Source organism: Barbus barbus (genome assembly GCF_936440315.1).
Source record: "Barbus barbus genome assembly, chromosome: 22".
Classification (NCBI taxonomy): domain Eukaryota; kingdom Metazoa; phylum Chordata; class Actinopteri; order Cypriniformes; family Cyprinidae; genus Barbus; species Barbus barbus.
Genome location: NC_136750.1, coordinates 25,583,425 through 25,600,638, shown reverse-complemented (window position 1 = coordinate 25,600,638; position 17,214 = coordinate 25,583,425). Strand labels below are relative to the sequence as shown.

General features: G+C 36.0%; 1 protein-coding gene across 1 annotated transcript in view; it reads left to right on the top strand.

Moving 5' to 3' along the window:
* The first annotated feature begins 7,264 nt into the window (after positions 1 to 7,264).
* Positions 7,265 to 17,214, top strand: part of LOC306888049 (semaphorin-3ab-like) — a 42,384-nt gene continuing 32,434 nt past the window's right edge. The window contains exons 1-2 of the mRNA XM_079446150.1: positions 7,265 to 7,762; positions 16,282 to 16,442. Coding sequence (XP_079302276.1) covers positions 7,648 to 7,762; positions 16,282 to 16,442 — 276 coding nt within the window. The 5' untranslated portion in view covers positions 7,265 to 7,647. The remainder of the gene's footprint in view (positions 7,763 to 16,281; positions 16,443 to 17,214) is intronic.

Genomic DNA, 17,214 nt, shown 5'->3' with positions numbered 1-17,214 from the left:
CTGTACATTTCCTGCTTTTTTATATGACAGCATAGTCTGTGAGAGTAGATCAATTCATATTAACACATTTAATCTGAATTAATGTAATCTGCATTGAAGCCATACATACAACCAACATACTGTAGTATCAAAATGTACCATAATATTACCATGGTTTAGAGATGGTACCTTGGTATACTCACAACAATTGCAGTTATGTATCGGATAGAGATAACTATAGTACTGAACATGGTATGGAATGTACTTTGTATTCAGTATTTAGAACCCTTTAAAAAAAGGGGAAGTCGTGGCCTAATGGTTAGAGAGTTGGACTCGTGATCCAAAGGTTGCGGGTTCGAGTCTCGGGCCGGCAGGGATTGTAGGTGGGGGGAGTGAATGTCCAGCGCTCTCTCCACCCTCAATACCACGACTGAGGTGCCCTTGAGCAAGGCACCGAACCCCCAACTGCTCCCCGGGCGCTCCGGGTGTATGTTCACGGTGTGTGTGTGTTCACTGCTGTGTGTGTGCACGTTGGATGGGTTAAATGCAGAGCACGAATTCCGAGTATGGGTCACCATACTTGGCTGAATGTCACTTCACTTCACTTAAAAATGTACCATGGTACTTAGAATGGTATCATGCCAGTGTCATATAAATAGCATGGTAAATTAAATTTCATCCAATGCCATCACTGTACCGTACCATGGCACTGCCAGAGTACTTTTTTAAGGGATTATACTTTATAATAATACCATGTTTTTTTTAGTTTTTTTTTTTTATGAACATGTCCAGATATATTCCTTAAAAATAAAAGTATCGTGGTACTTTTTTGTAAGTGATATATTTACCATAGTACCTTGTACAAAATACCATAGTGGTACCATAGTATTTTTTTGTAAGTGATTTCACATTTACCATAGAAAAATAACCAAAATACTATTGGAACCATGAAATTAGATTTACCATAGTACCATGGTACTTTTTGTAAGTGATCGACACTTACCATAGTAGAATATCCAAAAAACCATAGTAGCAACATTGCATTTTGTAAGTTGTATCACATTTACCATAGTACATTGGTACTTTTTGTAAGCGATGCTACATTTACCATAGTACCATAGTACATTTTGTAAGTGATATCACATTTACCATAAAACCCCAAGAGGTTGATCGACTTTCTGTCACGGTGCACACAGCAGGGAGGAACGAGGAACACGCAGACAAGGATAAACTCAAATATAACAGTCTTTACTTCAAACAAGGCAAGGCAAGGCAAGGCAAGACAAGACAAGACAAGGCAGACACACAGAAACACCAGGCGTAATGAGTAGACCAGATGAAAACTAACTGAACAGACAGGAACTTAAATACACAGGCTAATTACAAAACACAGCAGAACAAGAATTAACTAATAATCACTCTCAACGAGGTCAGGAAACAAACCAAATAAGGACACACGAGGCAGGAACACACGACACACATAACACAAGGCTGACACTTTCCTCAACCGCTGCTTGATTTTCATTGGCAGCAGGATTCCCTCAGTCTGATAAAACAGTGTTTGTGGAAAGTCATTGTGTCATCTTACATTATTATAACAGGTAAACCATAATTCCTTACTTCTTTCATCATGACTCACGCTGCCTCCCTAAGTATCTTCTCACACCTGTCACAGGGTCCCAGAGTCCCGGGACAGACTCTGCGTGGGCTTTTGGACAAATGGCTGAGCTAAACAGCCTCATTTATGGGATTACTTTCCCAGAGTGCTTAAATAGATGAGGGCTCGAACGTTCCACCCAAGCGGTCAGTAGTGGGTGGAGGTCGAGAGGGGGCCAGGAAGGGTGGATGGAGTCTGAAAGGGTTTAAAGAGGGTGATGGGGGTCTGGAAGAGGTGTGGGCATCAGAGTAGGTGTGGGCATGTCTTTATGTCTGTGGTGCTGTATGTTCTGTATGTTCTGTGTGGCCTGATGGGAGAGTTTGTATTGTATTAATAAGTGCTGAGTGGTATCTTAATGTTTCCGGTGGTTTCACTGTTAATAGATCCTTAAAAGTGCAAGAAAAATATTTGATTTTGTATATTTATATTTTAACTATATAACTAAACTTACCCTATGAGATAAGTGTTTCTTGAAATGTTAGTTTCAAACCTGTTAACTAAAGAACTGGTCTGAATGATTCAGAATATTTTAAGTTAATTATGAGTAGTTAATTAATAACTTTTAGACAAAAATCTTTAAGGAATGCTGAAGGAAATTTTATCATAATTTGGAGCCTGTCCAAGGATGATCATATACAGATCCACTAATAATTCAAATAACATTCTTCTGGATAAAACTAAAAATTACATTTTCAGTTTATTATTATTATTATTATTACTTTTCCAGTTTATCCAGTTGGATCTTAGTTTGACTTCTTTATTATTGGTCCCAAATGATTATAGTAATTTTACTAGTATTTATTAGCAATACTTATAATCTGTTGATATGTGTTCAATGCAAATGTGTTTGTTTTGCTAATTTTCAGCTTTGAAATAGTGTAAAATTAAGTATTAATGAAAAGCTCAGATATTATTACATTGTTTTAAGTAATATGAATGAAGCATATATGAATATATGCTAATGCTCAAAAGTCTGGGGTTGGTATGATTTTTAAAAATGTTTTTTTATTTTTTATTATCATATATCATATCATATCATCATTTCTATTTTAATATATGTTCAAATGTCATTTATTCCTGTGATGGCAAAACTGAATTATCAGTGCTGGAAACAGTTGTTCTGCTTATTTATTCTGCTTTTATTTTTTCTTTTTTTTAGGATTATTTAATGAATTGAAGATTTATAAGAACACTATTTATTTGAAATAACACACACACACATATATATATATATATATATATATATATATATATATATATATATATATATATATATATATGTAGCAATGTACCTGTGAAAGTATTTAGCATTCCTCATTTAAAATAAATACATTTAATTAATTAATAATAAATGGCTTTATAAATTAGTTCTTAGTCAGAATCAGTCTGGGTTACTTCACAAAGACAATAAGCAATAGCCAAACGGTCTTCCAGATGAAGGGTTGTCTTCCAGCCTGAATATACAAACTCTCAGGAGCTTCAGTTTTCATATCACTGTGTTTGAAAGAGACTTAGTTCTGGATCTTCCACGCTTCTCCAAAGGGCTTTATTTATTTCTGCCTGTTAGCACAGATTCTTGAGCAATAACACAAACTGAGATATGAGAGGAGGAAATGTTTCTGGGATATGAGAGGAGGAAATGTTCAATGAAAGGCCCTTGTTTGTCTTGAATTCCTTGTATACATGTTTGCTTTCCGCAGATGTTCATTCTTCCCATCTGATATTAAAATTATGTACCTCAGGCCCTTGGTCATCTGATTCCAATGTGACATTTGCTAGAAAAGACCGGAACGCTGTATGATGCCACGCTGGCCTTGTGTGAGTGAGTGGCATTGAATTGAGTTGTGTAATAGTTGGACCCTGGAGTAATGCAGGAATATGTTTCAGCAGATTCCTTTTTTTCTAAGCAGCACTGTCAGTGAGACTCATGGGATAGATGATTGAAGCAGAGAAAAAACCAAGATGGGATAGAAAAGAAAAGAATAGAATACATACAGTTTCTGCCAGGCCCACATGGAGTCTGGCAGATTTCTGTAGAATTGGAACGCTGGACGTTCTACACATAATCCAATCCTTGCATGTTTGTCTGGTAAATATTTCAGCTAATTTGATGTACTTTTCAACTATTTCTTAGACATTTTACAACAGTTTAGGCCTATTCATTGAGTTCAGTAGTAGAATCTGATGTGTTTATTTAGGTGTGAAGTTCAATTGCTTGAAATTGTGTTTCTCACTGGAAGCAGACATCAATTAGATGGGAAATCAGTGGGGAGCTCACTGTAGTAGGAGGCAACTTTAATGAAAACTGAACACCACTTGAACTAACTTGGCAGACTGCCGCTCTCGCTCTGCATGCCGGCCTCATTATTTACCAATTAACAGACTCTCTGTCCAAACCTTTATATAGCAGGCAAACACTTGCTACTTTATCATGACTCCACATCAACTTGAATAAACAGAGTTCAGTCTCAGCCTATACAGCTGGCATTTCTCATGATGACAAACGAATGCTTAAATTCACACAGTAGGCAAAACTTGTGTTGTCTATAAGCACAAAGTTAGGACTAACTCCTGCCAAGATTCTAAAACTCATTTTTTTAATGTCTAGAAAATTCAAGCTTTTCTTCATTTAGTAATGATTCCAGCACTACAACCAGTCAAACTTTGAAATTAAGATTTTTAAAATGTTATAGCAAGAAGTATCTTATGCTCACCAAGACTGCATTTATTTGATCAAAAATACAGTAAAAAATACTGTCATTTTGTGAACTATTACCATTTAAAATAACTGTTTTCTGTATTATTATATTTATATTTTAACATGAAATGTTTATAGAGCAAAATCAGCATATTAGAATGATTTCTGAAGAATCATGTGACACTGAAGTCTGAAGGAGTGGCTGCTGAAAATTCAGCTTTGAATAAATTACACTTTAAAATGTAGTAGTCAGCATTTGAAGTGGATCAAAAAAGTTAATCAAAGTTGTCCTATAGGACAAGAACTCATTTTGGTTTTAAGTTGTATAGGACAACTTTGATGAAAGGTTTTGATCCTTCAAATGTTGACTAGTGTATATACAAATGGACAACAGTTATTTCAAATTGTAATACTATTTCACAATATTGCTGTTTTTATTGTGGTTTTGATCAAATACATGCATTTATTTTATTTTTTAACTTTATACTCCTGCATTATATCATTTACTGAGAAAGTAATTATATCATCATGTGAGAGATTGCCAGTATTCTGTCTCTTTTTTTTTCCCTCTCATATTGCGTCTGTTGCTGAGAGCTTTGGACAGTCCTGTCAATCGCAAGCTCGTTCATAAAAACCTATTAAATCCCAATTACTGAAGTATTCATTCTCTGTGTGGATTGTGCCAAACAGAAATATGAAGAGAAGTCTGGTGGCCTGTAGTTCAACATTATCATGTTACAATAGGCAGCATCACAGCTTTTGGATATTAAAAAGAGATCAGACTGAAAGCACTGGAATCATTCATAGACTGCTCCGTTGTCTTCTAGAAGTGTTGGTATGTTCTGTGGGGGAGGGATCACAGATAATGAGGTCAATGGATTTGGGGTGGAGTGGGCGGAGTCACAGAAACTGTCTTCAATCAAATATGCACACAAAAATCTTAACTGATTTAGCTCTGTAGTTTTACTTCAACGAACAAATGGACATTTTGTCATTATTTGCTCACCCTGCATGCCATCCTTTGAATATGTTATTTTATTTATTCTGCAAAATATGAAATAAGATGCACTGTAAAAAATAAGTGTAATATTAACTGTAAAATATTTTTAAAAAACTGTTAATAGTTTAACAGTAAGTTCCCGTACTATAATACAGGGAAAAACTGTAAAAGATCTAACCAGATATTTCATGTAATTTTACAGTAAAATTGTACAGTTTTTAGAAGTAAAAAATAACAAATGTATAATTTACAGTCAAAAACTGTAAACTGATATTCCCAGAATTCCCTGCAGGACACTCCACATTTGAAAACATTTTGTTTAAATAATCATGTTTTTAATAGTTTTTTGTTATCAGTTATGTACATTTGGGCTTTGTTACATCTTCTGTTGTGATACTTCTGTTGAAAGTTTATTGCATTAAGTATCGTGTGTTACCATGATGGTGTTTTGTGTTTGCGTGAATGACTCTGTGCACCTTCTGTATTTGTATATACTTCTGCTTGTGGCAAAGCTACTTGTGATGAGCTTTGATTCTTCATCTGGCTTTCTCTTTTACCACCTGCATTATTATAGTGGTTGTCAGTATGTTAAAGGTACAAAGCAGCTTTTAATAGCAATGTGTGTTGTTTAATTTACTGGTTTACATTCTAATTTCCTTGTTCACAAATTACAGTTTTATACTGTAAATTTGTTCTGTAAATGTTTTTCTGTATTTTTTACAAAATTATTTTGTAATTGTTATTTTTTGTTTACAGTGTGGTAGCCACTCTTTTACACAGGAAATAATGTGAATTTATATTTATATATGTATTTTTATTTTTATATATTAATACTATCATTAAAATGTTTCTTATGATTACCAAGGCTGCATTTATTCAGTAAAAATAGCAATATTGTGATTTTTTTTTTTTTTATTAAACTGTTTTCTATTACTTTTTAAAATGTAGTTTATTCCTGTGATGCAAAGCTGAATGTTCAGCATCGTTACTCAAGTCTTCAGTGTCACATGATCCTTCAGAAATCTTTATAATATGCTAAACTGTGCTCAGCAAACATTTCTTATTATTAGCAATCTTGAAAAACAGTTGTGCTGCTTCATATTTTTGTGGAAACCATTATGCATTTTTTCAGGATTCTTTAGTAAATAGAACAGCATTTATTTGAAATAAATCTTTAGCAAGATTATAAATGTTTTACTGTCACCGTTGGTCAATTTAAGGGATCCCTGTTAAATAAAAGAATAATAAAAATAAATAAATTTATTGTACCATGTCAAATTACAATTTATGAGCTCCATTAGAAGATAAGATTATCAGTAAATAACGGTTTAAAATTCTGTCTGTTCTTTACATAAATAAAGCACACAAGTTTGATGGACCAATTGTATGATACTTTTGTATCTTGATAGTGTAAATAACTGATATGCGATGTAAAAAAAAAAAGTACTATCCCTTTAACTTTATAAGTGCCCTGACCAGCCTTTCTTTAAACGTGGAATATCATCCTTTCTGTCACACGCCTTCACCTCACACGGGGAGATATGCTAAAAATAAACGTCTGGTGTGAGGTGAGTTTGACTAGTGTTTTCAGACTCCTGGGCAGCAGAGAACAGTGCGAGACACGGACAGGAAGGGACAACTTCCTAATGTCCCGAGTAGGACATAAAGTCTGTTCTTGCATTAGATATAGAGCAAAATAAACATTGGGAAACCAGGACAGTGAGGTTAGGAAATATCTACCACACCACACATGCCCTCCACTGTCAGAATGATTCTTGTAGAGTGAGTGCAACTTTGACAGTGTGTGTGGGATGTGGAAGTAGGAAAAAAGTCTACCTAGAGGATCTTCTGCTGGAAGCACAGCCCTCCCCTTTCCCCTCTCTCTCTCTCTCTCTCTCACAGTCTTTCTCAGCTGGCTCCGCTCTCTCTTAGTCTTGCGCTGTGACTGTGTGTGCGCTGAGCTTTTGCAAAGAGAGAAAGAGAGAGAGCAGTGCCTAGGGCTTCACCGAGCTTTAGTTGAGTTTAGTCTCTACCGTGTTACTATTTAAAACAGTCAGAGAGGAAGAGCGCACAACATCTAGGAGATAAACAACCACAGGAACACACTTTAAAGTGAGACAGTGAGCGGTGTGGACACTCGTGGTCCTCTCCTGAGGCTGTGACTGCTTCACCAGGAGAGATGTGATCATTGTGTGACTTATTTAACACACAGACACACCTGCTCCATCCTCAGGTGGCGTTCCAAAGGACTGGATTGCTGAACGAAACAGTGTTTACCAGAGGCCAGTGGACTGCACACAGGCAGGGGTGAAAATGGACTACCTGTGGGGGATTGTACTGCTGCTGTGGACGCTCGGCACGCCGGATAGAGGAGCCAACGCTCAGAGGAGCAAGAACAACATACCCCGGCTCAAACTCTCGTATAAAGGTCAGTCACCTTCTGATTCGGCTGCTGATGAGGATTCAGGGAAAGGGGGAAATCAGAAAATGATTGAGGAAGCTTAGAAGAGCAGATGTTAAAGTTTCTTGATGCTTTCTTGTCTGGAGTTGGCATATGGGTCTGGTTACTTCTCGGGGATATTGCATTGATATGATGCACATGGTTTAATTATACATGGTTGGCAATTTTGAAATATTTCTGAAAAGGGAGCTGGACTTCATGTTGATATTCATGGACACACATTAATATTTGCGTTCATTATTCATAACTAAAATATTAGAGCGGTGCTAGTGAAAGTGATATTGTGTTGTGTTGGCCAGTGCTGAAGGGTGAAATTATAGATCAAACGTTTGATTTTTACCAGTAGTGCAGCCACACCGAAAAAAGTTGGTGTAGGATTTAAGTTTTCACTGAGAAATTGCAAGTAAATTACACAAATAATTACAAAGTAACACACTGAATTGAATGTGAAATTTTGAAGTAGAGAGCAAAAATACTATGTATTTTAAAACATATTCCAGTAATCTTTTTTTTTCTGTTAAGTGTTAATCTTTACATTTGACCAACAATACATTTTTTTAAATAATTGTTTTCTTAATGTTTAATATTTAACCTTAAAAAGTAGATCTGCACAATTATTTAAGTCACTATTTCTACCTTATCTGACCCTAAACATGATTTTTTCTTGGATAAACTGTTATGGTTGATTCAGTAATATAAAAAAAAAATAACATTTGACTTGAGAAAAAAAAACAAAACTGTTATTTTAAAGGACTGAAGCATTTTGTACAGTTTAGATGTTTACAGTATTACATTTGAAGGAAGCATTTAGGTTTAATTTGACAAGATACAGTAAGACACTGTACTGTATTACACAATATTGGGTAATTATTTCAGTTTCATGCACAGATTAAATCAGGTATGTGTTATTTAGTTTGTGCATTCACAGAGCCTGTGGGCTGAATTGTGTCTGAATGCACAGGTGGGAATGTTTAAACCGCTGGCATTCATTGTTTCCCTGAAACACCTACACGTACAGTTCAAATGCCAAAAATACAGACTAAACTCTGTTTTTAATTTGCATCCTGTACATTCTGAGTCTAACTTAATATTAGTCAATCATAAGTGATCTGTCACAGTTCATGGTTTTGCTTCAGTATGCAACACAGTACAAAAATTGTTTTAAATTCATACATTTTCACCTTGCAGAGATTTATTCATTTTTTTTTTTTTTATATATGAGATCATGTCATTCAGACTGTCTATATTGGCATCTGCTAATTTGATTATCATCTGCCAAGTTATACCAGAGTTGTACCATAAATAGGAAATGTGGAAAAGCCTATTTATTTTGCTGTAATAACTATGCATGATATTAGATTTTATTATTGCTATACAAGCATTATTTGAAATTATCAGAACAGACTTGCCCATTTTTGGGTCACGACCCACTGCTTGAGAACCACTGATCTATTATATTCTTCTCTGCATGTACTTTCCCCCACTTTTGTTGCTCAGCTAGAGTAAATTGTTTATAAGATTTGCAGTGTTTTGAGGGAGTGTGTTATGATAATTGCAGACAGTATAACGCAAGGTGGCTGTTTTTAACGGTGCGGTTTTGTTAAAACATTACAACTCTTCACATCCGATTGGCGTTCGTGATGAAGTGAACTGTCAGGAGTGAATTCACAGTATGAGTGTTTAAATGCAAGAGCTCATTCCTCCCTCCCTCTGTAATTAGAAAGAGACACAGAGAGAGAGGTTTAACAGTCAGGGCAGATGGCTGTATAAAAGTGAGCCATTTCTCTCTCTGCCAGCTTTCTAATTGCACTGACATTTCCTCATTAGCTGGCTGGTGGAAGCTGAGCTCTATATGAACCGCAGTGTGTGACTGTCAGGTGACAGACGTGCTTGATCCACCACACACGCATGCACAAACACACGGGGGGCTCCTTAAGTACCCAGAGCTCTCATCTGCCCCAACACAGACACACACACACACACACACACACACACGTACACGTCTGGAGCTGTTTACTGTATCAAACACTGACACCTACAGGCACACACACCCTATTTGTCTGGAAAACAATGAAGAAAGAGACAAAGAGAGATGGAGAGGGAATATGTTTTTGTGTTTTGCACCTAGGGAGTGCATGTGTGTTTGCAATGTACTCTAGGCTGATCTAAGCAAACAAGACTTGGTGAAATGCCAAGACTGATTCTGATATCCACCAGCACTAGAGCAAACCCACACACCTGTGGATATTTGTCACCACAGTCTGGCTGATTCATCATTTGCTGAATTCTCATCAATTAAAATGCATGTGGCTGTGTGTAATTTATTTATTTAAGTATTTAAAAAATATATAATAATAATAAAACCTTTGTCTTCCTTTTGCATGTGGCTGTGTGTAATCAATTTAAGTATATACAAAAAAAAATAAAACCTTTCCTTTGGTCGGACAAACCATTTGCTTGGCCAATTTTTGTGAGAATCCTAGAATAGAATGCTTGTAGTCATTGTAGGTTGGATAAAAAAAGAAAGTGTTTTAACCAAACAAAAAAAAAAAAAAAAGAAATATAACTTAATATATCATTAGTTACACAACAGGTTTGTCTAATATTGTTTTTTTTTTTTTGTGGCAATATTTATTGCAGAATATTATTAAAGTAAATGTCTTGTTGTTAACTTTTATTTATTTGCTTATTCATTTGTTCATTAATGCACGTTTGCTTGCTTATTGCCTAACATGACACTAAAAAATGCATTCCAATGATGAAATCCATTTTAAATAACAAATTATATAAAAAAAAACTTTTTTTGTCTTTTTGAAGAATTCATTTTTTCTCTTTTTCGAAATTGTATTTTTATTTTATTTTTACTAGTTTATTTAAATGTTACATGAAACACATGTTGAGCCATTTACAAGAAGTCAAAATTTCCTAGAGGTCCTCCCATAGACATTTTTATACTGATATTTTCTATGCTCTAACCTTCAGAGAAACCTGCTCACATCATCATATTTGATTCAAAACACGATTTGGCTGAATTATGAACCTTTCAAATATTGAGAACAACTTTAAATGTCTCAAGTTGTTTTTATTGTGTTTTACTAAGTGAGAATGTATTCCAAAATGTGGACCTCACATGTACAACCAAACCTGTCCACACATAGCTGTAGAGTCCCTACAGCCGTATTTCCATAGAATGTAGGTGTGTGTGTGTGTGTGTGTGTGTGTGTGGAGAGGAGGCCACCCGTGAGGAAGTCCTGGCTGAGTACTGGTGTTCCTCACAGGGATGGTATCAGTGTCCCCTCTGATCTGAAAGTTCCCGGGGCAAGTTAACAATAACACCTTTACATAAATATCAACTGGTGTGGAAACACATAAAGCACAGGATAATGGACGTGGCTGCATTTTGTCTCAGTTAAGTGGCAAAGAAACAAGAGATTGCCTCTTTAGTACTGTATGTGTGTGTGTGTGTGTGGATTTGTGTGGTGGAATAATGTTTTTGGTTTAAAGATATCCCATTCCGAAGTGAATGTTTTAAGACGGCTATAATCTCATGAAGGAATGAGAGAAGTTTTATTTCACTTTAATTAAGCTTTTAATCCACAAACACGCCAAGAATCTGGTGTTGGATTGCATTTGCAGCATGTGAACTCTTCGTATCCTCTTCAGAAATAAAGCTGCAGCGGTAGAACGCACACACCTAAAACAATACTCCGCCAAATTCCTGTGAAATGGAAAATATTTATGCCATAATATAGGTTTTCCCTTGGAAAGCAGAAAGTCATGAGGGAAAGTGGATTTGATTTGATTTCAGATATTTGATTGCCTTAAAATCGTCGTTGGACCCTGTGGAAAGAGTTCAAACGATCAGGTATGTTAATAATCAGAACTCCAGATTTGATTAGATGGACATGCATGCTGCGATGAATGGAAAAAGGTGAGCGTGGATAGCGCTCATGTTTCGTCTGCCCACACACACATAAACACACACACATGTGCCCTGCAGAGCAGAGAGCACAGGCAGTATGTAGGGTAGAGAAGTTTATTTTTATCAGCCTCAGATGGGACTGTTCCTCTGCCTCTACCTGCCCTCCCCTCCTCGCTTGTATTCTCAGATGTTTTTCCACAACAATAGATGGAGGGAAAGAGACAGAGAGACGGTCTCAGTGGTTTGAAGAGGCTGAGAGTAGCTCTTCTCCTCTTTAAACCGGCGAGGTTCAGATTAGCAGCATGTCTAAAGCCACTTCCTCCTGAGTGACTGCGAGCTGCTAGTGTAGATTACCCACAATGCCTGGCAGGGGCACCGTATGTTCTGGAATCTGACACAGAACGTGACCCGTTTTTGTCCTGACGCAGCTAAACCATTTTTTTTAAGAAGTCTCTAATGAAGTCGATTGTGCTCACCAAAAGCTGCATTTACTTGATCTAAAATACAGTAATATTGTAAAATATTATTATTTTAAATAGCTTTCTATTTTAATATCTTTTAAAATGAACCCCTTAAATTTATTCCTGTGATGACAAACCTGATTTTTCATTGTCACATGATCCTTTAGAAATCATTCTAATATGCTGATTTGCTGCTCAAGAAAGATTTTTAATTATTATCGATGTTGAAAACAGTTGTGCTACTTAATATTTTAGTTTGATACATTTTTTTCAGGATTCTTTGATGAATAGAAAGTTGCCTTTGAAATCTTTTGTAGCATTATAAGTGTCTTTACTGTCAATTTTAATAAATTCAGTGCAACTTTACTAAATAAAAGCATTAATTGGTTAATAAAAACCTTATTAACTGACCGCACCTTTAAAATAATTAATATAATAAAGAATAAATATAACATTGTCTTAACTACTGCAACTGGTCTCTTGTCCAGTATGTTGAAAGATTGCTAATCATCTCAATTTGGTGACTCGGGTATCAAAAAATGATCTCTTTCCAAATCACATCAATTTCCAATAATACATCTTCAGATTTCTTTGTAGAGTTTGTAAACAAACCTACACTCAGTAGTTCACAAATTCACCCTGGAACTTAAATGTTTCTGAAATGTGTTTCTAGTTTTTTGATGCAAGTGACTTCAGTGATTGATTGCTAAAGTTTTACATTTGATTAAATTTTTAGTTACATCCTTGTAGATTGAACTTTAAACCCGTTTGGTGTTCCTTGTCTTTGTCTTTGCAGCTCAAATCCTTCATTCTGAGAACCTGTTCCTCAGGGTGTTCTCAGGTCATCTTTAATAGATAAATAACTCTGGGCTATATGATAATTACAGCTCATGCACTATTGATTCACACAGCAACTGTCGCTATAGTTGAATTCTAAGTGAAACCTGCCAAGAGCAGTCACTTTTTGAGTCTTTATATCAGAGTTATGTGGCTGTGTGTAATGGATATTACTGATATATTTTTTTTTTACATAAGATCAGGTTTTATTGCTTCAGTGTTGAAAACTTAATGTTCTCAGAAGGTATTTTATTACCAAACCCAACTAAATAGTCTGATCACACACTCAAAGACGTGCACAATGAGCAGAATGATGTACTAATTGCATGATGTTCTATCTGTGGTATCGGATTTATGAGTTTGGAATGCCCTGGCAACCATCTGGAACATAACAGAGGTGTTAAAAAATCTAAACATTACATCATGCTTTGCATTCAACTATTTAACAGAGAAAAACTTGATGACTGATTTGTTTAGACAATTACAACAAAGTCACAATGTTTTAGAACATTTACACATTTGTACATGCTGTACACAGACTATTTGTTCAAATGCAATGCTTTTCAAAATTCGACAGTAATCAAGTGCAGTTAATTTCCTCTCTAAAGTGAGTGTTTGTAATTGTTGATAGAGTAATTTTGCCGTTTAAGAGAGTGTTTGTGTGTTTGACTGCTGTATATGTGTGAATATTTTAAATAGACCTCTTCTCAGCACAAGTGCATTACGCAAGCAGACCCTTGACGATCCAATCAGACGTCCTGTGTCAGTTGATGTTACACACTCATGCAAAACCACCAAATGCACATAGTCACACGTTTACACCATCAGAAGCAGAAGTGAGCATAAAGCACATCAATAAAGGGTGATGTTGTGAATAATAGTGCTCCGTTTTACCATGTTTAAACCAGTTCCACAGATTTTGTCCCCCATAGTGAGTAGAGATATAGTGAAAAACTTCCTGATTTTCGTCAGATTTTAGCTGAAATGAAAGTATAGTTTTCTGAATAGTTTTTATTTGAACAAACACTCGAACAAGACACTCGTTTTGTCTTCGAAAAAGCCTGTGTGCTCGTGAGCGTTCACATTGAAGTGATGGTGAGATGAATTCCATGGTGTTTCGAGTGTGTCTGAGTGTATAAAAGGCATTCTGAGTGTTTTTTAGTCATGGTGCCAAATAAAAACACCACAGCCACTCCAAACCCAAGTGAGAGATTCACTCTCATTCTCTCTTTCTCCTCTTCTCTAACTGACCTCTTTTAAGTCATCTCAAAGGTTAGTCTTAAACTTTCTTCATTCTGGTCTGCTCTTCTCCTCTGTGGCACTCCACAGGTCTTGTCTTTCCTTTCTCAAACTTTCCTCTTTCACTCTTTCCTCTTGCCTGTTCTTCCTCTTTTTCCCCTCAGGCCCTTTGAAACCCCATTCTGACATATAAATATATTTTGAGTGTTTAGTTATGAAGATTTACATGATGCAAAATTGCTTTAAAACGTAAAGTATTTAGTATCCCTTAATTCATTCTTTCATTCACTTGTTTATATATATCTGTGTGTGTGTAGATAACATGCTTGTAATTAATTAATTAATTTGTAATTTTTGGTAGGTAAGCAACAGGCTTAAAAACATTTTTGGGATCCTAAAATTAATGATGATTCTATCCCACACTGTATGTGATTCATCTGCTGCCCTTTTTGCCTTAACCTAATACAATCTAAAACCACACACACACACACACACACACACACACACACACACACACACACACACACACTCATAGGTTACAATAATTGTCCAAACACTTCCATATTTCTCAGCTGCTATTAATGTCCATCTGGAGAGCAATTTAAGTGTGACGGCAGGGAAAATCTTACTTCCCTTAAGAACAAATGCAGTAATTACAGCTTGCTGGTCCTGTCGCACATTTTCTGTTTTCTTTAACGTGGCTTTACACCACACACCAACTAACAGAACAAACTTAAGAGTTATATATAATGATAGTCAAAGACCCACAGTTAGGTATGCGTGTTGACTGCTAGATGCTGACTCTGACAAAACTTTAGATTTTTTTTATTTTTTTGTCTTAGTGACTTAAACAGATTCTGTCGTCTTTTACCCACCCTCAGACATGTTCCAGACCTGTATGACTTACTTTATTGCAAAGAATATCAGTTAAGAGATGTAAACTCTCTGAAAAAAGGTACCAGAGCTGTGACTGGGGCTTTACCCTTTCAACAGGCACGAATTTGAGCCATCCAAGTACTAATATGCACTTTTAAGCTACTAATATACACTCTTTTGAAGTAAATAAGGTACAAACGTGTACCTTTTGAAGGTTACTGCACAAGTGACAACTTTTGTACCTTTTTTCTGAGAGTATATTAAAGATGTAAGGCATCGTGTTCAAAGTGTTTTTCTATACAGCAAATGCATGACAAGTCCTCCGAAAAGGACGTGATAGCCAAAAAATAAATGTTCCATACAACTCCTGCACTTTATTCTCAGTCGTCTGAAGCAATATGATAGGTTTGTTTGAGGAACAAACCAAAATTGTCAGTCATTATTCACTGAAAATCCATTGTAGCTTTCAGATATCATCTCTGCATGCACATTTTCAAATTTGAATGTCAAGATAACTCAAATTCTAGTCTGTTCCTCACAGAAAGCTACTGCATGTATTCTGAAGACTTGGAACTTTTACTGTGCTTTCTTGTGGCTTGTCAGTTACAGTTGAATGAATCTGGGCGTGAGTAAATGAAGACAGAAATGTCATTTTTTGGTTAAGCTATTCCTATAACAAACAAATAAAATAAGAAATCCCAAAAGCAAATATGTTGAAGCTACCTGAAACTAATTTATGTAGATTACTCTTGTTGGGTTGGTTTTATTCAGCTCTTTGCTGTGTAGATAATAAACTACATAAGGAACAAAAGCGATATCCACAAGCAAATATATATGTGTATCCATGAGCACCGCCAGCTTTCCCAGCTGTCTTATAGCCAAACCACAGTCACACGTCTCACACACACTAGAGCAGAGCTGCCGTCCCTGCTGAGCTGTTCACTGCCAGAGCCAAGGTCCATCTATCTGTCTCCCTCTCAAACATATAACTCTAAAAAATGAGGATGAGGTCAGAAAGCATCAAGTTTTACGTATTGTGGGCCATATTTGAAAGCTCAGCATATGGGTGTTAATGTTTCTGTCAGCTTCTGCTTTTGAAGTTTGTAGGAGACCCAATAAATCCAATATGCTATATTCACTTTTTCCCACAGAAATGTTTGAGTCCAACAACCTGCTCACTTTCAACGGATTGGCCAACAGCTCTGCCTATCACAACTTTTTATTGGACGAGGAGAGAGGTCGACTGTTTGTGGGGGCCAAAGACCATGTGCTGTCCTTCAACTTGGTGGACATCAATCTGGACATGCAACTGGTAAGAAGAGGGTGTTAAAACAGCCATTATAACAATCAGGATAACATTAACCAATTTAGATGGTCAGCATTTGCACATGGAACATCATTCAAATGAAATTGATGTAGAGTTGCTACACAGTAAAACCCCCAGTGTATATATAATTCACACTCGGAGTGTTAAAAAAGTAACACTGAGTCAGTGTTAAATTTAATCAGACAATTAGTTTAGTAATTGAGTAATGATTGAGCATTTGTGATGAACACCTGCTGTTAACAAACTGAATCACAGAAAGAAAGGAAACAAGAACAGAAAAAAGAGACGAGACGAGCAGAAATACAAAAACTACAACTGACTTCAGCCATAGCCTTAGACGAAATCAACACAAGATAAAAGATGACATTACATCTCTCAAGATCTCGGCAGAGGATGATTAAACAACTCCACAAACATTGCATTACTAACCAAATTGACTTTAGATGTTGATGTTTTAGTTTTGTTTGAATTACCATTATCGAGGTCAGTGTTTCCTTTAGTTGGGCTCTTGACCCTTGACTTAAGACATTACAATTTTTTCAGCTGCCATAACTGTGTTTGTTTAGACATATTGTGCCAAATAAATGGTGACAGTCAACATGAAGTTTCATGTTGCAGTGCATTCTGGGAGCACCAATCAAAATTCATCCATGGTTCCCAGCATGCAATGCGGCATGAATAGATTATGCAGCTGTTCTTAGTATTTTCTTTTATTCTTACTATTTCCTTTTGTTTTGCTATTTTTGTTGTGACTTTT